The 27938-nt window shown below is 47.6% G+C and overlaps 1 protein-coding gene across 1 annotated transcript; it reads right to left on the bottom strand.

Annotated features, from left to right (window-relative positions):
• Nucleotides 1-17738: 17738 nt before the first annotated feature.
• On the bottom strand, nt 17739-26825 carry TAFA3 (TAFA chemokine like family member 3). The gene is made up of 6 exons (XM_049875996.1): nt 26623-26825; nt 25104-25161; nt 23635-23750; nt 22820-22969; nt 21815-21939; nt 17739-20252 (listed from the first exon to the last, which is right to left on the bottom strand). The coding sequence occupies exons 1-6, from the start codon at nt 26687-26689 to the stop codon at nt 20241-20243; spliced, it is 528 nt and encodes a 175-aa protein (XP_049731953.1). The 5' UTR covers nt 26690-26825; the 3' UTR covers nt 17739-20240.
• Between the last annotated feature and the right edge of the window lie 1113 nt (nt 26826-27938).

The raw sequence follows: 27938 nt of genomic DNA on the forward strand, positions 1-27938 counted from the left end.
AAGTCTGAGTTCTTTCTACCTCCCCACACCAGGGAACAGCCTGGGAGCCTCCATCCCTACCCAGTTCCTTCAGGACCCTGTATGCCCTGCCCCCACTCCAGTCAGGGAGGCCTCCTCACTTTCACCCTACCCTCTGCTATCCCCACCTATGGCACCCTGACAACCTCCCTCCCATCAGCTAAAGCCGTCTGACTTGCTCCACGCACCCCCATTTCTGCCAACTTCTCTGCACCCAGGGTTTAACAATCTCTGACGTTTACTGACCTTAAGACTAGGATTAGATTTTTAATCATCAAATTACAATGTCCATTGAGTTCATTTCTTTGGTAAATGGCACCAGTGAAGTCCATTCTCCTCCCCATTCCAGCCCCTACCTCCCATGAATGAAGCCTGTGTCAGTGGAAGAGAGCAAGAAGGGCTGGGCTGGTGGTTGGGGCTGCCATTAGCTTGAGGGGCTGTGTGCTTGAAGTCTGTCCTCAGAGCAGTAAGCTGTGCACAGCCGGGGTGAGCAGGTCTCAGGTCTCTCTCTCTATCACATACACACACACACACACACACACACACACACACAGGCTCTCTAACCCCAGTCAGGATTAGCAAATAAAGCCAGAGTGAAGTGAGAGAGCTGAGAAGTAATTTGATCGTCTAATCCTCATGGAATAAAATTGAAATGGGGATGATTTCTGTGCTCCCAGAGTAGCCCCCTGTGCCCCTGTGTGGGTGACTTTGGGAAGTTTTATAGATGGAACTGCATCCCCCAAAATATGTGTTATAAATCCTAACCCCTATACCTGTGGTTAAGGGCTTGGCTGCTAACCAGAAGGCTGGCAGTTTGAATCTACCAGTCACTCCTCGGATACCCAATAGGGCGGTTCTCCTCTGTCCTATGGGGTCACCAGGAGTTGAAATTGACTCGGCAGCAACGGGTTTATTTATTTGTTTTTGGAGATTCTGTTTGGGAATAGGGTTTTCTTTGTTATGTTAATGAGGTCATACTAATGAGGTCATATCAGAGTAGGGTGTGTATTAAGCCAATCACCTTTGAGATACAAAGAGCAGAAGGTTGCACAGGCAAGGGAAGACAGATGCCATGCCACGTGAAGATTGCCAAGGAACTGAAGAACAGAAGCTGAAAAGAGAAAAGGACCTCCCCCAGAGCTGACAGAGAAAGCTTTCTCCTAGAGCTGGTGGACTTCTAGCCTCCTAATTGTGAGAAAATAAATTTCTGTTCATTAAAGCCACCCATTTGTGGTATTCTGCTATAGCAGAACTAAGAAACTAAGACAGGTGGCAAAGAAGAGAGGCTGTTTCTCCCTCCAGGGTCCTCATGGTCTGACAGGGGACAAAACCGCCACCTCCAAGCACACCCCTAATGACCCAGAGGTCACATGGTAACACGTACAATAGATACTGGGCCAGTGCACGCTGGAGGGCAGGGTCAATCTGGGAAATTGGTGGGGGGTGGGGAGAAGTTAGAGGAGGGGAAGCTGCCTCAGAGGAAACACTCAAGGGTCCAAGTGGACCAGGGGATGGAGGGGGAGGATTAGCAGGGATCAGCGGGGCAGCACAGCTGTATCTGCATCTCTCCTAATGAAATATTTGCCAGAGGCTAATTTCTCCTCATTCCCAGACCCAGGGACAGATTATCCACATAAGCAAGGTACACACGGGCTTACTTGTGCTTACTTACTAATCTGTAGCGCACAAGTTCACCTGTTTTTCACCACGTCTTTGAATGGCGAGGCTATGTTTCACATACTTTGGGCATGTTATCAGGAGGGATCAGTCCCTGGAGAAGGACTTCATGCCTGGTAAAGTAGAGGGTCAGTGAAAAAGAGGAAGACCCTCAACGAGATGGATTGATGCGGTGGCTGCAACAATGGGCTCAAGCATAACAATGATCGTGAGGATGGCTCAGGACTGTGCAGTGTTTCGTTCTGTGGTGCACAGGGTCGCTATGAGTCGGAACCGACTCGACGGCACCTAACAACAACAGCAATATCATTATAGATCCTGAAAGTGGTTCCAGATGAATAGAACCTTGAGGATGGGAATCTGGAATTTATCTGGTTAGATTCAAAGGCATTAATGACCCTGTTGTCAGCGGTAAAAGTGACACTGGTAGACCATAGCACGCAGTGGAAAAACAGGTATTTCAATTATCACATGGGATCAAATGCTTATAGAAGGTAAAGCTTTGGATGACCAAGTACTTGCTGCCGCTGAACATTTTAGGGAAAAAAAAAAGAGTATAAAGGGTTTGGCTGGCTGCTTTTAAGTGTACTCAAGAATTTGGAGAAAGAAAATGATGAGCTCAAAGCTTTAAATTCTCAGCTCAAGGTCTGGGTAAGGGAGCAGGATACTTCTCTGACTGTCTTAGAAGAAGCCCTTATTTCCTGTAGCTGCAGGGTCAAGATTCCTGAACACCAAACCCAAAGTGGTCAGCTGGCAGTCTCTACTTCTGGTTTAACAGAATCATTGCTGTGTTGCTTACTGGAGACATTCTTCCATTAGGAACTAATACCTCTAAACAGCAGTACGCAAAGTTTTGGGTATGGGAAGTGGCATTTTGCTAGTGAATCATTAGACATAACAGTGAGAAGAGCCTCTCCCACTTTCATCCCATATTGGCTTACTGACCCATAGAGTGAAGGATGTTATGGTGGGAAATGCCAAGTGGAAGCCTCTAGAATGGCCTATAGCTAAGCTCAAAGCAATCTCATTCCTGGAGGGATTGCAGAGATTGATGTTACCATCGGAATTTACAGGGTGTAGTGGTGGCAATTCCAACCATATCCTCTTTTAATTTGCTTATTTGGCTTGTGTGGAAGACAGGTCTCGGAGAATGACTGTCGATTGTCATAAACTTAATCAGGCTGACCCCAACCTCAGCTTCTGTTGCAGATACAGTTTCTTTATTGGAGAAAATTGATATGCCCTGGGACCTGGTGTGCAGCTATTGATCTGGCAAATGCTTTTCTTTATACGTGCTAGTAACCATCACCAGAAACAGTTTACTTTCAACTGGCAGGGCCAGGGATACACTTTTCACTGTCCTGTCTCTGGGCTTTATCAACTGTATGGATGATAGCATGGTGAATGGAACGGGTGAGCAGAAAGTTGCAAATACCCTAGACACTTTGGTAAGATGCATGCATACCAGGTGGTGGGAAATAAATCCCATAAAACTTCAGGAGCTTGCTACCTTGGTAAAATCTCTGGGGGCCCACTGGTCTGAGGCATGGCAAAATATTCCTTCTAAAGTAAAGACAAGTTGCTGCCTCTGGCTCCTCCTACAAGTAAGAAACAGGCACAATGGTTAGTCTACCTCATTGGATTATGAAAGCAACTATTTCCTTTGGGCATGCTGCTCTAACTAATTTATTAAATAACCCAAAAGTCAGCCAGTTTTGAGTAGGATCCAGAGCAAGCAAATGCTCTGCAGGAGGCCCAGGCTGCTGTGCAGGCTTATTTGCCCCCTTGAGCCACATAAACTGTCAGATCCAGTGCTGTCTTTCCCAGGGCCTATACCCCCTGACTGGAGTCCCTTTTTGGGAGTATATTCATACAAAAGCAAACATTCACTAAGCACTTACTGGTGCTTTTGGTTCATGACATTTTAAGGGGTCACCTTTCAAATCTTAGCCAATTGTGAGGAAAGGATGGAAGAGGAGTTTGGAGATGGACTGGGCAATGGGGTGGGTGAGTTGGGGTTGGGTGGGAAGTGGATGCCCAAGATTATTCCTTCTGGAAGAGAGGAGGTCAGGAGGGATGGGCGGCCAGAGCAGGGCAGGGAGTCCTTGGTCATAAATAATTCCTTCCCTTCCATTCCTGGGAGATAATTGGGGGCTTTGGTCTTCCCTTTCACTCTGGGGCAGGATCAAGTTTCTCTTTGGATTCCCAGACACAGGTTGGCTCCAGTCAGAACCTGGGACCAGAGGGCACAAAAGGAGCACCTCCTCTGGAATTTTGCTGGCTCTCACTGGCCTCCCAGAGTGCCTGGAGCTGACAGGCCACCAAAGAGGAGCAGTGCGAGCAGCTGCCCAGTCCTGCCCTGCACAGGCTGTAAGCGCTCACCAGGGACTGAGTCAAGAGGTGTAGATGGCCTAGAGGGCGAGAGCTCTTAATTTTTCTCCTCAGGAATGATAGCTGGGACAATCTTCAAGTCTGGAGGGTCGAGGTTTGCCCTGTCCCACCCACCTAGAGAAGGTCTCTCCTTGCACTCCTCTGCCTGCACAGTGCCCTATGAGCAGCCCTCTACCAGTCAATGAGTGTGCAAACATTGTTTGCTTTTAGTTGCTGATTTAAAAAGATTAGCGGCTAGTAAGCTGATTGAACATCAACAATCTTTCCAGAAAAAGCTTTTAAATAAGTTTACATAGAACCAATTGGTTGCCATTGCAGACTTTAGTCAGTTAGAAGATGGGAGAGGGAGCGGGGCATAGAAGGGGGGCCAGGATGAGGGCCCCCAGATGTGTGTGTGTGTGTGTGGCGGGGAAAGTTGTGTGTGTAAGATTTGGGGAAGGAGGTGTGTTTCTGGGGCAGGCAGCACCAGTGGCAGCTCTCTTAGGCCTGGTTCTGCCTAAGCTGCCAGCCCCACCTCAGGGCCACTGTCCCCCCACTCCTGCCACCTGGACAGTTACTCTCAGGGGTTCTTCTCCCTGTAAAGCTCTGCACAGAAGTGGACAGATGCAAGTTTCCCCTCTTCTACTTCTCTCTGATTAACTAATCAGCCAGTGCCCCAGCATTGGCCGAGAACCAGCAGGGACTGGCAACGGGGCGGGGCGGGTAGGGTCACACAGCCGCCTGGGATGGGTTCCCCGAAGTCCTCCCCGTTTCAGCGGAGGCTTCTCTTTTCCACCCTAGCCTCGGCGACGGCGAGGGTGGCGGTTCCCCTGGGTTGGTCTCGCCAGCCGGCTGCGGCCGCTCCTCCCCGGTGCCGGTGGCCTGTGTGAACCGCGTTTCCCGCGCTTCCCGAGTCGGTGGCTTCAGGTGAATCCAGGTCTGGAGACGCGACAGGTCCCGCGTCTCCAAAAGAGGGTGCCGAGAGAGTAAAGAGGCAGCCCCTCCTCGCGGGTCTGGAACCCCCCGATCCTCGGGGCTGGAAAGACGCTGTCCTCTCGGAGTGGCTGGCGTTCCTGGAGTCCTCCCGGGTCCATACCGCCCCCGCGCGCTGTTGTCAGAACAGAGGACAGCCGCGTTTTAGTTCAGTTGCCTGGATCTGTGGCCGCTGGAGGCGCCAACGCCCTCTGAGAGGGATTGCCCTTGTCCCCCCAGAGGCCAAACCCAGCAGATTGATCCAAAGCAATGTGTCATTTGATTTCTTGACTGCTGCTTTCATGGGCATTGATTGTGGATCCAAGTAAAATGAAACCCTTGACAACTTCAATCTTTTCTCTGTGTTGCTTATTGGTCCAGTTGTGAGGACTTTTGGTTTCTTTATGTGAAAGTTGTAATCCATACTGAAGGCTGTGGTCTTTAGTCTTCATCAGTAATTGCTTCAAGTCCACTTCACTCTCAGCCGGCAAGATTGTGTCATCTGCATGTCACAGGTTGTTAAAAAGTCTTCCTCCAATCCAGGTGCCCTGTTCTTCTTCATATAGTCCAGCTTCTCAGATTATTTGCTCAGCACACAGGTTGAATAGGTATGGTGAAAGGATACAACCCTGATGCACACCTTCCCTGACTTTGAACCAGGCAGTACCCCCTTGTTCTGTTCCTAGACTGCCTCTAGATCTATGTACAGGTTCTGCATGAACACAATTAAGTGTTCTGGAATTCCCGTTCTCACAGTGTTATCTGTGATCTGTGACAATCAACAGTTGAACAGGTTCACGTAGTCAATAGAACACAGGTAAACATCCTCTGGTGTTCTCTGCTTTCAGCCAGGATCCATCTGACATCAGCAATGATATCCCTAGTTCCACGGCCTCTTCTGAAACCAGCCTGAATTTCTGGCACTTCCCTGTCGATATACTGCTGCAGCCATTTTTGACTTTTCTTCAGCAAAATTTTACTTGCATGTGATATTAATGATATTGTTTGATAATTTCCACATTCTGTTGGATCACCTTTCTTTGGAATGGGCACAAATATGAATCTCTTCCAGTCAGTGAGCCAGGAAGCTGTCTTCCAAATTTCTTGGCATAGATGAGTGAGCGCTTTCAGCGCTGCATCCGTTTATCGAAACTTCTTAATTTGTATTGGGTCAGTTCCTGGAGCCTTATTTTTTTGCCAGTGCCTTCAGTGCAGCTTGGATTTCTTCCTTCAATACCAACGGTTCTTGATCATATGCTACCTATTGAAAGGGCTGATCGTCAACCAGTTCTTTTTGGTACAGTGACTGTGTGTTCCTTCCATCTTCTTTTGATGCTTCCTGCTTTGTTCAATATTTCCCCAGTAGAATCCACCAATATCTCAACTCCAGGCTTGAATTTTTTCTTCAGTTCTTTCAGGTAGAGAAATGCCGAGAGTGTTCTCCCCTTTTGGTTTTCTGACTCCTAGTCTTCGAACGTTTCACTATAATACTTTTACTTTGTCTTCTCAAGCTGCTATTTGGAATCTTTTGTTCAGCTCTTTTACTTCATAATTTCTTTCATTTGCCTTAGCTACTTGACATTCAAGAGCAAGTTTCAGAGTCCCTTCGGACATTCATTTTCATCTTTCCTTTCATCCTGTCTTTTTAACGACCTTTTGCTTTCTTCATGTATGATGTCCATGATGTCATCCCACAACTCATCTTGTCTTTTTCATTAGTGCTCAATGTGTTAAATCTATTCTTGAGATGTTCTCCAAATTCAGATGGGATATACTTAAGGTTGTACCTTGACTCTCATGGATGTGTTTTAATTTTCTTCAGCTTCAACTTGAACTTGTATTGATAGTCTGTTCCACAGTTGGTTCCTGGCCTTGTTCTGATTATATTGAGCTTTTCCATTGTCTCTTTCCACGGACGTAGTTGATTTGATTCCTGTGTTTTCCATCCAGTGAGGTCTGCCTGTATAGTTGCCATTTATGTTATTGAAAAAAGATACTTGCAATGAAGAAGTCATCGGTTTTGCAAAATTCTGTCATGCAATCTCTGGCATTGTTTCTATCACCAAGGCCATATTTTCCAACTACTGATCCTTCTTTGTTTCCAACTTTCACAGCCCAATCACCAGTAATTATCAACTCATCTTGATTGCATGTTTGATAAATTTCAGACTGCAGAAGTTGGTAGAAATCTTCAATGTCCTCATCTTTGGCATTAGTGGTCAGAGCATAAATTTGAATAATAGTCATATTAACTGATCTTCCCTGTAGGAATATAGATATTATCCTATCACTGACAGCATTGTACTTCAGGATAGATCTTGAAATGTTCTTTTTGACAATGAATGAGTCTCCATTCTTCTTCAATTTGTCATTCCTGGCATAGTAGACCATATGATTGTCTGATTTAAAATGGCCAATACCACTCCATTTCAGCTTACTAATACCTAGGATATCAATCTTTATGCATTTCATTTCATTTTGATGACTGCAAATTTTCCTAGATTCTACTTCGTACATTCCAGGTTCCAATTAATAATGGATGTTTGCAGCCTTTTTTTCTCATTTTGAGTCATGCCATGTCAGCAAATGAAGGTCCCAAAAGCTTGACTCCATTCATGTCATTAAGGTCGACTCTACTTTAAGGAGGCAGCTCTTCCCCAGTCATATTCTGAGTGTCTTCCAACTTGAGGGAGTAGTTTTCTGGCACTATATCAGACAATATTTCCCTAAATTTCATAAGGTTTTCACTGGCTAATTTTTTCAGAAGTAGACTCTTGGGTCCTTCTTCTTAGTCTCTATTAGTCTGGAAGCTCCACTGAAACTCGTCCAATGAAGATGACCTTGCTAGTATTTGAAATACCGGTGTCACAGCTTCCAGTATCACAGCAATATGCAAGCCACCACAGTATGACAAGCTGACAGACCTGTGGTGGATTGTAGGTCTAGAGTAGTCTTTATTCTACGATTCATTTAGCCTCACTTCTAAAGTATGGCCCTTCTGCTGAGTAGCTGGGGCTGGGGCCTGGGGCCCTTCTGCCGAGTAGTTGTTTCAGGGGACATCTAAGTCAATTGGCATAACATAGTTTATAAAGAAAATATTCTACTTCTCACTTTGGTGAATAGTGTCTGGGATTTTAAAAGCCTTCAAGTGGCCATCTAAGATACACCTATTTGTCCCATCCCACCTGGAGCAAAGGAGAGTGAAGAAAACCAAAGACACAAAGAAAATACTAGCTCAAAGGACTAAAGAACCACATGAACCAGAGGCTCCACAAGCCTGAGATCAGAAGACCTAGATGGTGCTCAGCTACTACCAATGAGCACCCCAACAGGGATAATCACAAAGAGTCCCAGACAGAGCAGGAGAAAATGTAGAACAGAACCCAAATTCACATAAAAAGACTACACTTAATGGTCTGGCAGAGATTGGAGGAACCCCCAAAACTACGGCCCCCGGCTGCTCTGCTAACGCAGAACTAAAACCATTCCCGAAGCCCTCTCTCAGACAAAGATTAGACAGGCCTATAAAACAAAAAATAACACACGTGAAGAACATGCTTCCTACTTCAATCAAATATATGAGAACAAATGGGCAGCTCCTGTCCAAAAGCAGGATGAGAAGCCAGGAAGAGACAGGGACTGGACAAATGGACATAGGGAACCTGGGGTGGAAAGGGGGAGCATACTGTCCCATTGTAAGATTGCAACCAATGTCACAAAACAATATTGTATAAATTTTTGAATGAGAAATTAACTTGAGCTGTAAATTTTCACCTAAAGTGCAAGAAAAAAAATAATATAAAAAATAAAGTGTGGCCCTTCCAGGGTCTCTACTGAAATGCCCATGTATTCATGGAAGTTTCTCTACTTTGGAGGAAAATCAAATGATTCATAGCCCTGCATTAGCTCTGAATATAATTTTTCTTCCAGGGCCCAAGTTATTGCTCTTTCCTTGTAACTTGCTCTGGCCCAGCCTTGGCCTCATGAGGTTTCACCCCAAACATACACAGATTATGTTCAGTCAAGAACTTGAGAGGACCCCTCTGTAATTTCTGGGGCTCAATCTCTGCACAGTGCTCTCCTCTGTGATATTTTGCCCCACAATTTCTAGCTGTCTCAGCATCCCCAAGCTCAGACCTCTGAGTCCTCAGTTTTGTGAGATGGACTCCGTTTGGGTTTTCCCTCCTTGCCTTGTGGCCTGGAAACTCTCTCCAGGCCATAGGCTGGGCAATCAGAGGGCTCACCTTGTTTGTTTGCCTTCTTTCAGTGATCACTGCTGTTTTGTGGTTGAGTAGAATCAACTCCCCACTCAAAACTGGTTTGGAAGGTGAGACTAATGATGCCACACACACACTAAGGTATATGAAAATGTTTATTACCCACATAATGGGACTTTCTGGGGAGAGTAAGGCAGGCACACACACCATCTGAAATGGCTTGAGCAAAGGGAGGGGCGAGTGGCTTTGATTTTGAATGTGGTTAGGGAAGTAGGGTTCAGGGCGAGGGTTCCTGTATTCAGCCTGGGTTTTGAGTAGTTTGAACTTCCCATGTCAGCGCTGGGTCAACAAAAGAGAAGGGGAAGAGGTGGCACTTTTCAGTTGTCAAACATGAAAAATGAAATCAAATTCTTTTTACAACTGTCCTATACTGAGCATTTGAAAACAGTCGTTCCATGAATTTGTCTGTTTTTCTAGTTATTTGCACATGAGGGCAATTGCCATAGCAGCTAATCCTTCATCGGAGGAAGAAGATGTCTCCAGTGCTCCATTTGAAAACTGGGTTTGCAGTGATGTAGTCATCCAGGCTGGGTGAGCTGGCAAGTATCTATTTTTGGAAAGTTTACCAACAGAGCCTGGGCTAAGCACTGAGCTGACCAGCAGCACCACCAGGTGGGCCCTCCCTGGGGAGGCCTCAATCCACCTGGCCAGGAAGGTGAGGACTTGAGAAGTCATTGATTTTCTGACACTCTTTGTGGAAAAGGATTTGTACATGCTTGAGTGTCCACAGGTTTGGATATGTGCTTAACATTTGCAAAACATTTGGTCATTGTCAAAGGTTTCTATACACATTGTCTCCTCTCCTCCAATCCCTACAACAAATGGGAGAGAGAGGGAGATGGTGGGTGGCAGAAATGCTTTACACTTGGGTAAATTCAGCATCCTAACCTAACAGACTTCCAGTTGACAGGCAATGGAAATGAGGAAGGGGAGAGGGGACCCTACCATGGGAGAAGGGATGGAGAGCAGGAGAGTTGTGATTTGCCAAAGTGTGTTTCCTTTTAAGCATAAGAAAGTGTTATTAAGTGTGCCTATTCTTTGAAAAAAAAAAAAAAAAACAGAAAAAAAACCAAAAAAAAAAAAAAACTTTTTTTTTTTTTATTCTTTAGTTGAAGGCAGAGAATTTACTCACAAACCACGTAACTATTAAGTGACTGGACTTAAACCCTGGTGCTCAGCCATTGGGGCCTCGAGCTACAGACTGAGCTCCATGAAAGCCACAGACCTGGATGTTGAGTCTTCGTAGGTTTGGATAGGGCATCACACTTAGAGTGTGACTCTCTCTGATCCCCAGGCTCCAGGGTCTCTTAGCCGAGTGCCCGTCAATTTTCTCAGAAGGCCTGTCTGGGCTGTAATCTGTCTTCCCCTCAACCTCCTTACCTGCCAGGTACCTCAGATCCAAGCAGGGCTTTTCCCCTGGGCCAAGTGACCTACGGTGGAGACTGGAGGGTAGGAAGGATAGCTATCCCTCTGTGATGGTTAAGGTTGTGTGTCAACTTGGCGGGGCCATGATTCTCAGTGGTTTGGCAGTTATGGTTTGGCAGTTACAGTTTGGCAGCTATGTAATGATGTAATCTCCTCCATAATGAGATCTGATATAATGTAATCATTTCCATGATGAGATCTGCTATGAGTAGCCAATCAGTTGAAAAGGAGTTTTCTTGGGGGTGTGGCCTGCATCTAATGTATGTGGGCTTTCTGGGAAAGCTCACTGGCTTTTGCTCACTCTGGATCCTGCAACTGGCTCCTCACCTGACCTCTGTTTCTTAGGACTTGAGCTAGCAGCTCACCTGCTATATCTTGGGATTCATCAGTGTCCACAGCCTGTGAATCAGTGGCCTACCATCTTATTGCCAATCTTAGGATTCATTGGCCTTCACAGTCTGTGAACCAGAGGCCTGCTGTCTGACCTGCGGATCTTGGGTTCACCAGGTCCTGCAGCTACATGAGTCAGGAGAAGCCTCCAGCCTGACCCACAGACTTGGGACTTTCCAGCCTCTACAACTGCTTGAGCCATTTCCTTGATATAAATTTCTCTCTCTATATATCTATATACGCTTCTCTAGAGAACCCAGCCTAAGGCATCCTCCATGGCAGAGCCACTCTCTTGTCAGGGGGAGCATCATGAGGGGAGCAGAAAATAGTGGGAAAGACTGAAGGTCAGAGAGACCCTAGCAGGCTTTCTTGAGAGCCACATTTCGTGGAGTCACACCCTGCCCCTATGTTGAGCACCCTTGGGTAGGTCACTTCTGTTCTGGCTTAGGAGTCTTTGTCTGGGAAGTAAATAGCCAGGGGGAATGGTTCCTGTGGCTCCTTCAGGCTGATGCCTCATGGTTGGTGCCCAGCAGCTGCTGGTAGTCTTGACACCACTTGCTCCAGGTCTCCCTTCGTTCCTGCAGATGACACTCATTGCGACTCAAACCTGAGTCCTGGCTTTCCCAAGCCACTGACAAGCACTCATGGAACTGCCAATGCCCCAGCTCCCAGAAAGGGCTTTGCCATGACTTCTCTGTGTAGAGATTGCAGACTTCAGGCTCATTCAAGAGGCAGCAAATTCCCATAGTTAAGACTGTGGCCTTGGAGTTGGGCTTGAACCAGTTCCCACTACTTATTAGCTAAATGTCTTTAGACAGGTTACTTAACCTCGTTGTGTCTCAGTTTCCCTATTGGTAAAGACAAAAACAACAAACAACAACAACAAAAAATCACCAAACCCACTGTTGTGGAGTCAATTCCGACTCATAGCAACCCTACAGGACAGAGTAGAGCTGCCCCATAGGGTTTCCAAGGCTGTAAATCTTTATGGGAGCAGACTGCAACATCTTTCTCCTACAGAGAGGCTGGTGGGTTCAAACCACTGACTTTTAGGTTAGCAGCTAAGCACTTAACCACTGTGTCACCCTGGGACAGATTACCCAATAAGTGAGGTATGGATGGGCTTACTTACTAATCACTAGTACACAATTCCACCTGTTTTTCACATTTTTGATATGATGAAACCCATGTGAAATTGTGCACTACAGATTAGTAAATAAACACAACTAAGCCCATGCATACCTTGCTTACTGGTTAATTCGCCCCTGGTACCACCAGTGTTCCTCCCATTGGTAAAGGAGGGCTAATAATACTGTGCTCATCACAGTGATGTTACAAGGAAAATATGAGTCCGTGTAGAGCACTCGGCCTGTATTATGCATTTGCTGTTCTTATCCCCTGGGATGAGAGAGGTCAGGTTGGGGATCTGGGCTTGAGGAAACTGTAAACACCAGTATAAACACCACATTTGGGCTGTCATTCTGCAGTATTTCCTCCTGTTCCTGGGGCAGGGAAAACTAAATTACTCTGAAGTTAATACATAGATGAAGGGTCTAGGCAGGAATGGATTAACCAGTAAGCAAGAAAAAAAAAAAAAATTTTTTTTTTTTTAAGGTTATTAGTGTTTGATGTGTCAAATCTATTCTTGAGTTGGCCTCTAAATTCAGGTGGAATATACTTCAGGTCATACTTTGGCTCTCATGGATTTGTTCTAATTTTCTTCAGCTTCGATTTGAACTTGCATATGAGCAATTGTGGTCTGTTCCGCAGTCGGTCCCTGGCCTTGTTCTGACTGATGATATTGAGCTTTTCCGTCATCTCTTTCCACAGATGTAGTCAATTTGATTCCTGTGTATTCCATCTGGCGAGATCCATGTGTATAGCCACCATTTATGTTGTTGAAAAAAGGTATTTGCAATGAAGAAGTCATTGGTTTTGCAAAATCCTATCACACGGTCTCCAGCATTGTTTCTATCACCAAGGCCATATTTTCCAACTACCAATCCTTCTTTGTTTCCAACTTCCACATTCCAATCACCAGTAATTATCAATGCATCCTGATTGCATATTCAATCAATTTCAGACTACAGAAGTTGGTAAAGATTGTCAATTTCCTCATCTTTGGCATTAGTGGTTGGTGCGTAAATTGGAATAATAGTCATATTAACTGTCTTCCTTGTAGACGTATGGATATGATCCTATCACTGACAGCATTGTACTTCAGGATAGATTTGGAAATGTCCTTTTTGATGACGAATGCAATGCCATTCCTCTTCAAGATGTCATTTCCAGCATAGCGGACCACGTGATTTTCCGATTTAAAATGGTCAATACCACTCCCTTTCAGCTCACTAATGCTTAGAATATTGATGTTTATGCATTCCAATTCATTTTCGATGACTTCAAATTTTCCTAGATTCATACTTCATGCATTCCAGGTTTTGATTATTAATGGATGTTTGCAGCTGTTTCTTCTCATTTTGAGTCGTGCCACATCAGCAAATGAAGGTCCCAAAAGCTTGACTCCATGCACATCATTAAGGCAACTCTCCTTTAAGGAGGCAGCTCTTCTCCAGCCGTATTTTGAGTGCCTTCCAGCCTGAGGGGCTCATCTTCTGGCACTATATTAGACGATATTTCACTGCTATTCGTAAGGTTTTCACTGGTTAATTCTTTTTACAAGTAGGCTACCAGGTCCTTCTTCCTAGTCTGCTGCTATTTGAATACTGGTGGCATAGCTTTCAGCATCACAAGAACATGCAAGCCACCACAGAATGACAAACTGACAGAGGTGTTCTCACAGTCTAGGTGGCTAGAAGTCCAAATTCAGGGTGCCAGCTCTAGGGGAAGGCTTTATCTCTCTGTAACTAACGATGTTGGTCAGCATTTAATCAGGGCAAGAGAAACCTTAAGAGTATCATGGAATAAGAGATGTATTATAGGGATAATACCTTACACAATTTTGGGAGAAATAAGGGAATAAATGGAGAAGTTGGAGAATGAGAGAAAAGCCACCAATCAAACCTTCTGAAATCATGTAAGAATGTTCAGCTTCTAGAGCAGGGTCATAAAGGAGAATTGGTAGAGAAGTTTATGGAAGGCTATTTCCTCTTTATGTGGGTGTTCACCTGGGATTGGTGTTGGTCAGAAGGGCTGACAGTCGCCAAAAAAAGCTGGATATAGAGTGGGAGAGAATGAGAACAGCCTGGAACCTGCTGGCTCTTCTAACTATGATAACCCCCAGAGAGTAATTGCCACTGCTGCACTTCTCTGCCTTCCAAATTACTCAAAAATTTATCTTTTGGCCAACTCTAATCCAGAACCATGCAAGGAAGAGCAATCTGTGAAATGCGGTTCTAGCTTACCCAGGTTGACAAAGTACAAAACCACCACATGTCATTTATTAGCTACTTAATATCTGGCAAATTACTTAATGTTTCTAAGTCTTTTCCCATCTGGGAGTTTGGGCATTGTCTTGTGGAACATTTTCCTGGGTTTCTAGATGTCATGTTGCTGGGGATCTCCCACTTACAGGGCCCTTAATGTGGGCGATCCCTTCTCCCACTGGCCATTTATGACTCCCTCTCAGACTCATACCTTCTGGCAGTCTGCCCCTCGCCTCTCCCTCTCCACTTCTGGCCATGGGAAACATGCAAACACCTGTGCTCTGCCAAGCTCCGGAGGTGTAGCTCACTCCCCACACAGTCTTCTAGGCTCACCCAGCCAGGGCAACCAGCAGCCACCATTACTCGCCTTCAGATTATTTTCAGACCTGAGTTCCTCTGTCCTCTATATTTCAAGCAATTTAAATTAAGTTCTTGGAGAAGTTCCCTGGAAGTTTCTTGTTAAGTGAGTTACAGTAAAAAAAAAAAAAAAAAAGAAGCAAAACTTAAATCTCCCCTTGGGGGAAAGAAGATGGGGTTGCAGGGGATGTGTGACAACTCTTTCCAGACAGATCTTCTTTACCGCTTACCTCTACAACCTCAACTCTTTAGCCCCCTCTTTACAGTCTGGAGGTGGGCGATGGGCTACTGATCGCCCCTTTTACAAGACTGTAGAAATGGTCTAGCATCTTAAATTAGAATGTGGGAGTACTTGAGAATAGTTGTTAACTCTCTGTCTTTCCTCAGCCTTGGAGCCTTTGCTCAAAATTTGAGATAGGAAGAGTCCCATTTAACATACTATTGCATACATAAAGAGGCTAGCACAGTGCCTGACACATGGTAGACATTTGCTAATATAAGTGATGGTATATTGCCAATCACCCAGCATGTAGGTCAATTCAGCCATGGAAAATTGCTGGAATCCAATCTCTCTAAGTCAAACCAAGGCGGAGTTTATACCCTTATGAATGCCTTACGGCCAGTCTACATGTCTAGTCCAAGTACAGTGCTTACAGCCATCCATGAGCTTCTGTGCCCATGCACACACCAAGACCACACTCAGTGACAATTCTGCAGGTTCATAAGCCCAAGGAAATCAGAAACCAGCTCAGCTGCTCATGCTGGGAAAGGGAAATGAGCCCTCCCTCATTCAGGAATTACATGGCAGCCACAGCAGGTGGAGTGGGGACTGGGGACATGAGTTTATGTGTTGGGCTATGTGCCACCACTGTACCCTGGTCTGGAATACAGGCTGGCGTCTGTCTTGATTAATCAGTATCTGTGCTAAAGTGGTTTTTATGTATTTTGAATGTCACCGTGCTTGTGGAAATGGAGATATTCAAACCCACAGATGCACAGAAATACCAGCAGCATGTACACATGCCTAATTACACCTTTCCACTCGGGCGCACATGCAAATATTTTGCTTAAGTGTAAAAGTAGAAATCACAGGAACTTGGAATGTATGAACTGAGCTGATCTGGGGTGTGACAACAAATTAGGGAAACATTCCACCTGCTCCAAGTTGTTCTCTTGGCCTCTGTCTCAGCCTCTATGTCTTCTTCTTTTCTTTGGCTGTTAGATCTTACAAGTGGCAATGGAGAAGATTTGGAGGGGAACTGGCACAACCCCCCAAAAACAAGAAAACCCAAACCCAGGAATATAATGCAGAGCTGTCATTTTCCAGGGTTTGCTGAGAAAGGTTCAATAAAAGCCCTAGGGCAGGGGTTGGCAAAATTCTTCTGTAAAGGGTTAGAGAGTAAATATGTTAGGCTTTGCAGGCCATATGGGCTCTGTCACAGCGATTCAACTCTGCCATTGAAGCATGAAAGTTGTTGTGTGCTGTCGAGTCAATTCCTACTCATAGCGACACTATAGGACAGAGTAGAACTGCCCCATGGGGTTTCCTAGGTTGTATCTGTACAGGAACAGATGGGTCTTTTCTCCTGCAGAGCCACTAGAAGATTCGAACCACTAACATTTTTGTTAGCAGTCCAATGCTTAACCATTGTGCTATCTGGGCTCCTTTAGCATGAAAGCAGCCATAGGCAATACACAAATAAATGAGCATAGTCGTGTTCCAATAAAACTTTATTTACAAAAGCAGGGAGTGGGCTGAGTTTGGTCCATGGGCCTGAGTTTGGTCCATGGGCCTGAGTTTGCAGACCTCTGCACTAGTATCTAAAGAATACAGAAGCCATCAAGCTGGCTTCACAGGTCCTTTAAAGTTTGACCAGGGTCCACCCTGTCTCCTCCAGAAAGGACAAAAATCGACTCTTCTGGAAGCAACATCAGTTTTATTCTAATTATTTTGTGATATGTTTTGGTGTTTTGATGTTCTTCTAAAAAAGTAATCTTAATTCCTCCTTTTTGTCCCTACTTCCCTTTTTCAGCATACACATCTCTAAATGCTTCCTATTCTCCTTCATTCTATCTTACTCAACTCATAGGATTGGGTGATTTTATGACGAGACTCTTACGCATTCACCCTTGCAGAAAATTCTGACTTCTTTTCAGGCTCCTTGCCTGAATTGGGGTAAAGAGGCAACATGCAGTAGTGGAAAGAGCTCTTATCTGGATCACTGGCCAGGATATACCACCAGCTTGCTGCATGACTTTGGGCAAGTTACCTAACCTCTCTGAGCCCTCCTTTCCTTGTTGGTCAAATGAGGGCATTAGGCTAACTGATCTCTAAAATCCCTTCTAGCTCTAAGCTTATGATTTCAGGAAGCTGTAGGCCTCAACTCTAGGCAACTGTCTGGGGCCATTAATTAGAATGTCACTCACAGACCTTAATTAAACTGCCAGGAGGCCAAGAAGAATTAGCCATATGATCCCCTGTGGTTGGCAACCTTCCTAAGGCCTTCACAGCTGAGGAAGCTAGGGTACCAGCTAACTTCAGAGAATCTGAGATCCCATGCCACTGAAGGGAGATGAGGAAGACAAATGACTCTAGGACCCCTGTGTACAAGGAAAATGAATTTACATGGAAGTGGCTACAAAATGAGCACAAATATTGGCTTAACTGGAAAACAGGACCCTAGAGGGAGCTACTGTTGGAAAAAAAAAAAAAAAAAAAAAAACTGTTGGAAAAAGGTGGGGTATTTTTTCTTCTCCACCAGGCCCTCCTGTGTGGGACTGCCCTGGGCACATAAAGGATGCCCCTCAAAGCCCACCAAAAATATATATATAAATACAAAAAAAAAAAAAAAATAGGTAGGAGCAAACGGGAGAGTTTGAGGGGTTAAAAAATATATTAGCATATTCTAGCATATGGGGGGTGGGAATTAGTCTTCTTTCTGTACAGAGATGGGAGAGGTCGTGGAAGGTCAGAAGACCTGGATTTTGGCTGAGGGAGGGACTGGCAGTGGTTGGCAGCTCAGGGGGGAAAGTTTGTCTGGCATTGACCCCACTCTCTCAGGCTCATTCTCCAGCTCAGAGCCCTGTGGCTTGTGGATGCAGTGGATGGGCAAGGGGCTTCCACCTTCTCCCTCCTTCCTGGACACAGTCTTGGGGGTGGGGAGGAAGTGGAGAAACCCACATTCAGGCCTCCAACAGAGCAACATCTCCTTGTCAGACTCTGCTAGAGTGCTCTCATTTGTAACCTAAATAATTCACCCATTAATCTCTCAAGGAACATTAGAAGAAAAACAAAACCTGACCCAGTCCTTAAGCCCAGGTTCCCACTGCACCGACGGCAGGTCAGGGAGGCAGTCCCAAGGTGCAGAGGCAGCCCACCTTCACAGGTCCAAGTAGGCCAGCAAACTTCTAAATACAGCCATAGCCTGTTTTTATACAGCCCTAGAGCCAAGAAATGCTTTTTTACGTTTTTAAAGGGCTTTAAAAACAAAACAAACAACAACAAAAACAAAGAATATGCAACAGAGATTTATGTGGTCTGTAATCTCTAAAATATTTACTTCCTGGACCTTTCCAGGAAGTTTGCCAACCCCCTAACCCACTCCCCAGCCCTGAATGAGGTGATGACAAATTTTTGACCAACTCCTTCACTACCCTACTCCCTGGCCCCACTACATGCAGAGATTTGCTTGTATTTAATGTGTCAGAGTTTGGTATTTACAGTCTAGAGAGAAGCTGCCATCATTGTTCACCTCATTACCCAAAACAAAATAAAATCAAGATAAACTCTGGATGGGGATGAGGAAGGGGGAATGCCAGTTGGTCTTGGTTTTACTGTACCGGAAGGTAGGGAAGAAAGGAGGAGCAGAGACCCAGCCCCAACCCACTGTCTGCATCATCTTCTCTGAGGGCCAGAATTTAGCATCGTCCAGCTAGCTGTACTGACACCCCTCCTCTCAAGGCCCCCTGCAGTCCTGGTGATTCCAGTAGTCATGGAGGCTGCAATTCTCTCACTGAGGAGATGGCCAGGTAACCCATGCCCTTGAGTTCCTGAAGCTTGAGTGTTACGTCCAAGCCACCTAGGGTGCCAGCCTGACAATGCCAACCCCCACTCCAGGACAGAGGATCCAGCCTCCCACTCCTACTGCCCGGCAAAAGTTTTTGAAGGGAGAGGCCTCTGACAGCCCTGGAGCCACCCAGACTTTCTTGGAGCCAGAGTCTCTGAGGGTCACAGCCTAAGGACCCTGGAAGAGGTGGGCCAGAGCTGGCATGGGGATCCCAGCTGGGATTTCCCTAGCTATAGCTGGGCTGAGTGGCCACTGGCTGTCATGGGCCTGTTTGGAATTTTCTGAGCCAAGGCAGAGTGGAGATCAAGTGGCTCCGCATCCTGGAGGAGGGGTATTCTGGACTATTTCAGATAAGAAGACAAAGACTCTGGTAAAAGTTCCTGCTCTAGCATCTCCTGAGAAAAACATTGCTGCTGTTCAGCTAGCACTCTGTATGTTCATGCCTGTACTTGAGACAAAAACATGGGAGGCCCCGGTCCGAATTCCAACATCCAGACTAAGTGGAAGGTCTGTAGCTTGGGAGTCCAAGGTATGAGCACTTGGGCAAGTCACCTCATCTCTCTGGGGCTCAGATTCTTCATACATTATAAAAAGCAAAGGAACAAAACCCAGATGCGCTTGGATAAGGGTGATTTTAAGGTTCTGTCCATCCCATACCCAGTGAATAGCCCAAACTAAGTGATGCCTCTGCAGAAGCTTTGCTGGAAAGTTGTTTGGCTTCATCTTTGCTTTCCTTCTGCATGTCAGTCCAATCCCACCAAATGAGATACAGCTGGTCTGGCATAAGAAGGGAGAGTTTTCCTTCAACATGTCAAAAGCTTGCTGGGGATTCTGGACTGATAGGAGGTAGGGAGGTGGTGGTCACTGAATGTGACCTCCTGTCTTTCTGCCTTGTGGCCAGCAGGTGCCTGAAGAGCTGTGGAGTCTCATCTCCAAAGCCCTACCACGCCCACAGCTTCCTCAGGAGCCACAGCCCAGCTACCACATGCTTGAATCTAAAGTATCTAAGTTGTCATCAACTCCTCAACTCAACTAGACATTCCTTAAGGGCAAGAACTGTGTCTTGACCTTCTCCCATGTCCCCAGAAGTGCCCAGCAGAATGCCAGCTATGTAGTTGGAGACCCATCCATATTTGCTGAGCAGCTTAATTGAAATGTCTCTGGAAGGAGTGAAGCTGCATTTGGTGTGGGATATGTGTCCAGGCAGATGAATCCCCATATTTGCTGGCTGATAACTGAACACCATTCTTCAGTCCAAGGCTCAGTCAAGCCTGTCCTGTCCAGGCCATGACCCCCAAACACTATTGTGTGACCTATAGAGTAAGTGATGAGGGGAGGTTAGAGAAGGGAATCCCTATCCCATTCCGGCATGCCAGAGACTCCCCAAGATCTACAGGCCATTGAGCAGTCATTGCTGCCAAGCCCTTGCCCCTAAAGCAGTCCAGACTGGGAAAGCTTGGCTCAGTGGCCCATGTGAACAAAAATCAGGCAAGCCTCACCACTAAAATCACCAGTTGCCACGGAGTAGATTTCAACTCATGGCCACCCCACGTGTGTCAGAGTAGAACTGTGCTTCATAGGGTTTTTAATGGCTAAGTTTCCGGAAGTAGATTGCAAGGCCTTTCTTCCAAAGTGCCTTTGGGTGGACTCAAGCCACCAAGCTTTTGGTTAGTAGCTGAGCGTGTTAACTGTTTACACCACCACCCAGGAACACCTTGCTTCAGAGTAGCTACCCACATCACAAGCACAGTGGTCAGCCCCTATAGGCTGCAAACCCAAACCTACAAAATGGTGACAAATGTCACCAGCTCTGTGGCAGGTCTCAATCTCTTCTAGTTTTAAATATACTTAAAGAGACTGTCCCGCCACCTCCCTTGCCCGTCTGAACATATGAAACTCTACTTTAGCTCCAACCAAACTTTTTCTTGCTGTAGTTCCTTTTGTTTTCTGTACTATGAAAGTGGTTGCTTTCTTCCGAACCCTGAAGGCTGCTTTTCCTTCTCTACTTCATTTACTTGTTTGCTGTGTGTGGTGGTTGGAAGGAAGGCAAGAAGGCGGAGCTCTGGCTTGCCATGCAACGTCACTCATCTGTATAAATGGTGACGAAAACGGTGGGACTGATTAACCATGACACACATGGGATTGCTAATGAGGCTGATAAAATTTTAATTACCCCTTGTTCTGTGGGGCTGGCAGGAAGCCAAGCAAATAATAATCCGCTCGGGTGCTGTCACAGCACAGCAAACTGACTAGAAGAAGGCAGGTTAACTGCGGTAGGCAGTTAATAATAGCAGAGCCTGGGAGGGGTGTGTGGCAGGGGTGGGTGAGCAGATTGGAATTCAGGTAGAAGTTGAGATTCCCCTCTGAGTGATCTAGATATGTTCCTCAATTCTCCACTTTGTTCATATAGACCTGAAATTTCTGCAAGCAAACCCACTCTAGGCAAAGAGGAGGAAACTAAGGCATATGAAACATCAGGAATTTGCTCAGGAGGACACCAAAAAACCAAACCAAACCCAGTGCTGTTGAGTCAATTCCAACTCATAGCGACCCTATAGGACAGAGTAGAACTGCCCCATAGAGTTTCCAAGGAGCGCCTGGCGGATCCGAACTGCTGACCTTTTGGTTAGCAGCCGTAGCACTTAACCACTACACCACCAGGGTTTCCCAGGAGGACACACTGGATTTCAAATCCAGAGTTCCTAATTCCCAAGTCAGGACAGACCCAAGAGGACTATCTGGGGATGTGCCTAAATGGTTTGCAGATCTCACCTTGAGGCACTGACATCCTACACCCAGGACTCCTGGGCCTCCTTTCCCGCCCCATGGGAAGGGGGAAGGGTAGGGGTGGGATGAAGTATCCAGCCCCAGATACCTTGGTAGTTTTGACTTTGTGTCCACTGCTGCAGCTCCATCCCGACAGGTCAGGGAGCACCTTACACTCCTCCCCTGGCAGGCAGGGCTCCATCTGACACCACCACTTCTGTAGGACAACGGAAGCTGTGGGAGCAGGAAGCAGCAAGGGCAGCCCTAAGCTCTCTGAGGACAAGCATGCAGCCAAGAGGGAGTCTGGGAAGGAAGGGCACGTTTCCACACATGTCTGGCTTTGAGCTCTGCATTCCCCTGGTCTTTCCCTTACCCCAGGCTGCCCAGAGAGGCAGTACTCAGGCACAGGGCACAGATGGCACAGGGCAAAGGCAGGGAAGTCATCTCTAAGGCAACCCTATTGTTGAGCCACCATATCTCTAGCTTAGAGGCACAATCTTCAACATACCCCCTTGTTGTAAGTGTGGGAACCATTTGAAAGGGTCCACAGACCAGGAATGTGCAACTGGGCACGTTTATAGGGATGCCACATGTGCGAGAAAATGAGCACTGCAGAGGTGGGGGGAGGGGCAGGTGCGCGAAGGAAGGCATGTGGGAGCAATTTATGCGTGTCTCTGTGAGGGAAGGAATGGTCAAGACGTGGGGTTGAGGATGAGAGGAAGGAATGAGCAAGACAGCTTGGGAAAGGACCAGCAGGTGAAGTAGTGAGTGTCTGGAGGAGTAAGTATGAGGCGATATGAGAGTTGGACGGGAGGTGTGAGAGGATCCTTGTCAAGGAATGTGTCCGTGTCTGTGCCCAGCAGCAGGTGTGTGTGGGAAGGCATGTGAGTGTGGGAAGGCGTGCATGTAACAAGAGCTTTCCTTATCTGTGAAATGAGGATGGCAATGGCAACATCCGCCCTCCCCGCCACTGAGGTTGCCCCATCATTTGAGACCCTGATCATGAAAGCCCCAGGACCAGTATGAAACTGTATCCCCAACAGACGGAGAGGCCTAAACAGACCTTATCCCTCTGATCAGGGCTTTGCTGCCCGGGGCCTGGCCTGTCACTCACCGTCCACACAGGAGGGTTTTGCCCGAGTGGTGCCAGCCACCTGGCCCGAAAAGCAGGAACATTTGACAGTCTGGGAGCGCTCTTCGATGCGGTTCCGGTTGCAGCAGCGGTGAGCAGCAATCACCTCACAAGTGCCTTGCTTCACGAGGCCTGAGGGGCCAGCACAAGATGGGGCGCCCAGCCCAGGCCCCAGCCTTGTTCCCCTCCTACCCACAGGGCCAGGCCTGGCTATCCTTGTACCCCTTCCCCCAGTTTGGGGGAGGGCTATTTAAGAGCTTTCCAAGTGTAGGGGAAGAAGCACTTGACAGTGGCTCTGTCCTTCCTTCCCAGTGAGGTCATGTTCATCACCTGTTGGACAGAGCCTGGCCCTTGGGCAAAGGGAAGATAGAGCCCACACCAACCTCCCCCACACCAGCCTACTCAGGGTGAGGGCAAGGGCCCAGGGGGCTTACAGTGCATGGAGAGGATCATCCGCTTACACAGGTTTTAGCCATCCCAGAAGGAAAACCACAGAATTAGGACAGGAGGCTAGACATAACCCCCCCCACCCCCACCCCACGGCCTCTCTCCCTGTAGAACACCTTCCAGCCTGGAAGGAAGGGTGAGTCACAGGTCTGCTCAGGCCTTCTGCAGGCTGGGATAGCCGAGGAACACAGAGTTCCATGGGTAAAGAGCACAGGAGAAGCCGGAACCCCTAGAATCTATGGATCTTTCTCCGCCTCAGGGATCTGCCTGCTGTGGAAGGGGTAGGGTGGTGTTCAGCTCTCCAGGTATCCTTGGAACCCCCTCCCCACTCCCCACCACCTCCCCCAAACCTGTGGGAGTTGGAGGCTGCAAGGAGGCCGAGGCCAGGTGGGTCCACAGCCAGGCCAGGCAAAGTGCCAGCAGCCAGCCGCCTGTGTTCCAATTCCGTGTGGCCCTCTCACTCATCCTGTGGAGAGAAGGGCACACCCTGCTGCATTCTGGAGCTCCACCCTGGAGCTCCCTCAGTGCCCAGCCCAAGCACCTTCTCTGTGCCCTGCACTCCGGGAGCCATGAAGCCAGGTGGGATGCTCACCTGGTCCTCAGGCAGCTTTCAGCCTGGCACAAACTGACTATAGAGGTGATGAGGAAAAGGGTACAGGAAGGGAGAGGTGGTCCTGCTGGGAAAATCAGGGAAGGCTTTGTGGAGGAGGTGACATTAAAGATGGGTCTGGAAGGATGGCCTAGATATGGTCCCATGGAGGACTGTGAAATGGGTGGAATAATAACAACACCCACTTATTGATCACTTGACCCAGGCACTTCACATGATCTTGAATCCTTTTCTACTGTCCTACAAAGTAGGATTACTATTACCTATTTTCTAGATGAGCAAACCAATGTTCAAAAAGCCTGGGTGCAACCTAAATGACCATCAACGAGGGACAGGTTAAATACATTATGGAGCATGTTTATAGAAAGGCAGCCCCATCCAGGCAGCTGTAAAAATAAATGCAGAAATGCTTCTCGTGCTGATGCATATGCAATGCAATGATCTCCAACAATAATCCACCATTAAGGGAAAAAAACAAAGTGTAGGATGGTGTGTACAAAACGCTAACATCTGTGCAATAGGGAAGGGTTATATATGTTGCTTGAATATGAATAAACTAGCTCTGGAAAGATGAACCAAAAAAAAAAAAAAAAACCTAATAACACTAGTTGCCTCCAAGAAGGGAAATTGGTTGACTGGGAGATAAAGGTAGAGGGTATACTCATTTTTGTTCCTATTCCTTTTTCACTTTTTGAATTTTGGACCATGGAAATGTATGAACTATTCAACTTAAAATTTAACTTAAAAAAGAAAAAACAAAACAAGGCTAATAGAAGTTAAATGACTTAACCAAGGCCATCTAGCTTGTGGGCATCAGAGCCCAGAAACCTGCCCTATTCCCCCCGCACCACCTTGCTTCTTCTCTTCCTCTTTTCTTCTCTCTCTCCATGCTTGATGGCTCAGACCTCCCAGATCTATTTCAGAGGGTGGGCTAGAATGGAGGGAATCCTAGGGAAGCAGAGGCACACAGCAGCTGGAAGCTGCCCAGATGCAAAAAGGGGCAGGGGCAGCCCAGGAGGCAGCAGGGTCAGGCCTGGACCACTGCCTCCACTACACTACCAGCCCCTTGGGGTATCTCTGGGCTCCCTCAGGTGCCAGCACAGTGTTGGGCACCAACGGCCAAACCAAATGCTAGGGCTCAGCTGCCCCTTTGGATAGGGATCTCTGTCTATATCCCCATTCCCCAACTTCAACTGTCTCTTCGCTCACCTTTTTTGGGATCTTTTGGATTCTGTTTGTTCATGCACTGGCCCGAGACTCACTCTACCTGGACAAGTGAAAAAGATTATTGGGGGATTGCAAGGATGGAGGGAGCCTACGGCCTTGTAAAGGCTGAAGGGGGGCTGCAGAAAGGGCAAGGGGATGAGCTGGGTGCTGAAGTAGGACCCAACTCTGAAGCCATTCCTCACGGTGCCCACACAGGATTCCTCTGCCCTGGGAATCCATGAGGGCCCTTGAAGACTCTGGGATAATGTAGGGTGGTGGGCCTGAGAAGAGTGCCCTGAAGGAGTTTCTCTGTCCCAGGAGTAAAGCGGGGGTGGTAACAGGGAGATGTCTAAGAATCAGCTCTGGGATTTCTCTGGTCTTGGCAGGAAGCTGAGGATCTGGGAAGGGTTCTGGAGCAGAATCTGACCAATCCCTGCCTGAAGAGGCACCTGAGAAGGATTCTTGAGGTGTCCCTGGATCCTCTTCAGCTCTACCTCCTACCCCATCACACCTGCTTTCTGCATTCGCAGGGAGCTGGTTCAATTCCACCATCCTCACCCTGATTACCACTTCAGAGAGCTAGAGGGACTCTGCGCCCCAGTGCCCACTGGCCCCAACAGTGTCTCCATTTCTCCATAAGGACCCTTCCTCCCTCAGCCTTCAGTTGGAGGTGGAACTGAAGCAGATAGGATGGTAGAGCCCCAGGAGGGACCCAGGATCCTGTATCCTAGCTCCCAGGGCTGAAAGCCTAGAGAAGATTATGGAGGCAGGAGGAGGAGTGGTGGCCATACCTAGGATGGGCTTGCTGCTCCGCAGGCAGAGAGATTCGGTCCCTTTTAGATGTGCTTCCCTTCTGGGTGGGTTTCTCCTCCCCTGTTCCCATCATGGACCCCTATGCTGATCATTACAAACGCAGCTTTGTCTTCTCTCAGGCAATTCCGATCCCATTTCTCTCTGAGCTGCTACACTCTCTAATCCAATTCTCCCATTCCTTCAGTGAACCCCAAGACCCAAGACAACTCAGGCGAAGGAGGTTGTGGGGATATCTGGAGCCGTTTTTCCACATTCTATCCCTTTCCTCTGAGAAAGCTGGTGAAAGAAGCTTCTGGGATCTGTTCCTGGGCTTGCGCGCTGAAGCACAGTGTCTACCACTCCTGCCTCAGTCTCCCAGCCTTTCCCCCAGGCCCCAATCTAGGCTGTGAAGTGACTGAATTAGCAGTGCATACCACTATGGAGTTGAGGATGTGAACAAGATCCTTCAACTCCCTCCCCACCTTCTTCCGCCCCCCAGCCCCTTAGGTGCCCACTCAGTCCTCCAAATGCCGGATCCCCTTCATCTGGGACCTACCTGCCCCGCGGCGGCGCCCACCAATTCGGCCGCGGGTCTGAGGTCCCCCTTGCCTCTGGGCCCAGGGACAAGACTTCGAAAGGCAGACTCCCAGGCGCGCTCCCCAGCCGCCCCCCTCCCCTAGGCAGGACTGGTGGCTGGAGTGCTGTCTAGTCCGGAGCTCTGTCCCCTCACCAAGTTGCTGCGTTCTCGGGACAGCAGGGCTCTGACCAAGCTGGCATCCCTGCTCCGCTCTGGGCATGGAGGAGCTTCGGGTCTGATGCGGCCGGCTCTGCAGAGTTCAGCCGGGTTCCCTCCGAGGCTCCCGCTTCCAGGCCGGGGAGCTCGCAGCCGCCGCCGCCTCCTTGCCGGGGGCTGCCCTGCTTTCCCAGCCCCGCGCGGGTGCCGCCACCTCCCCCAGGACAGCGCCGGGCGCCGTGCGGAACGCTGGGCGGGGCGGGCGGGCGCTGCTAGGTGCAGCGGCCCCTGGCGGCTGAGGACAAGAAGAGGAAAGGGAAGACTTCCAGCCCCGCAGAGCCCGTCCACAAGGACGTCTCACCTTGTGCAGACTGGAGTAGCTTCAGAGGGGCGCCCAGGCGCCTCCCTCAAAGCCCTCGAGGTCTGATGGTCCCTAGTCCCGTGGCTCAAGTGAACGGGGTAGGTGGTGGGGGTAAGGGCTTTTAAGCTTTGAAGATTCTAAAACTGCACAGTACAATTCGGTAGCCACTAGCCGCATGTTGTTATTTAAACTTAAATCTAAATTCATTAAAATTAAGAATTGAGTCCCTCATTTGCACTAATCACATTTCAAGTACTCAATAGCCACATGTAGCTAGTGACGACTGTAGTTAGTGACAGAACGGATACAGAACATTTTCATCTGGCACAAAATTCTGTTGGACAATCCAGGTTGATATTCCCTTAGCCCTCTATTACCATGTTAAAATTCAGGAGGAAATAGTAAATGATCTCTGACCTCTGAGGGGTGCCGTCGAAGACTGGGAAGACTAGAGTAGGTTTGAAGGTGGGATGGGGCGGGCAAGAGGGGTGCAATAGGCTCGTGAATGGTCCCTATGCTTTGGAGGAGGTTTCGGGGAGGTAGTGGGTGTGAATTCCAACGTGGGAACCAAACTCTGAGGCCCAGTTTCTTCCTTTAAAAAAAAAAAAACAAAAAAACAGTAACTCTACTACTTTTTTACAGGGCAAAATTTTAGATGGAAACTTTACTAGACAAACGGTAGATGGAAGTGATCTGTGAATGTGTGTCTTTAGCCAGAAGAACACTCCTTTTAGTTTAAGGGGGCTTTGGTATTGGTGTAATGGGGAGGGAAAAGGCAGGGGAAGTAGCATCTGGGAAATATCCCTGTGGCCTGGGATAAAGGTGTGTGTCTTGAGGATGCCCACTCCCCCACCTTGGCTGAGGCCTCACGTACCCTGGCAGGACCAGCCTCTGAGCAGAGTCTCAGTTCTTAGCAGAGAAGAGCATTGATCAGCTGTCACGCCTGCTTCTT

Source organism: Elephas maximus, chromosome 3 (genome assembly GCF_024166365.1).
Source record: "Elephas maximus indicus isolate mEleMax1 chromosome 3, mEleMax1 primary haplotype, whole genome shotgun sequence".
Taxonomy (NCBI): Eukaryota; Metazoa; Chordata; class Mammalia; order Proboscidea; family Elephantidae; genus Elephas; species Elephas maximus.

Excerpts from the sequence above, each read along its gene's own strand:
- TAFA3 (XM_049875996.1), bottom strand. The coding sequence starts at position 26,689 with ATGCCCAGAGCGGAGCAGGGATGCCAGCTTGGTCAGAGCCCTGCTGTC. Across the intron at positions 23,751-25,103 it reads TCCAAAAGATCCCAAAAAAG|GATGAGTGAGAGGGCCACAC; the intron begins GTGAGCGAAGAG and ends TTCTCTCCACAG. Across the intron at positions 22,970-23,634 it reads GCAGCCTCCAACTCCCACAG|GCCTCGTGAAGCAAGGCACT; the intron begins GTTTGGGGGAGG and ends CTGGCCCCTCAG.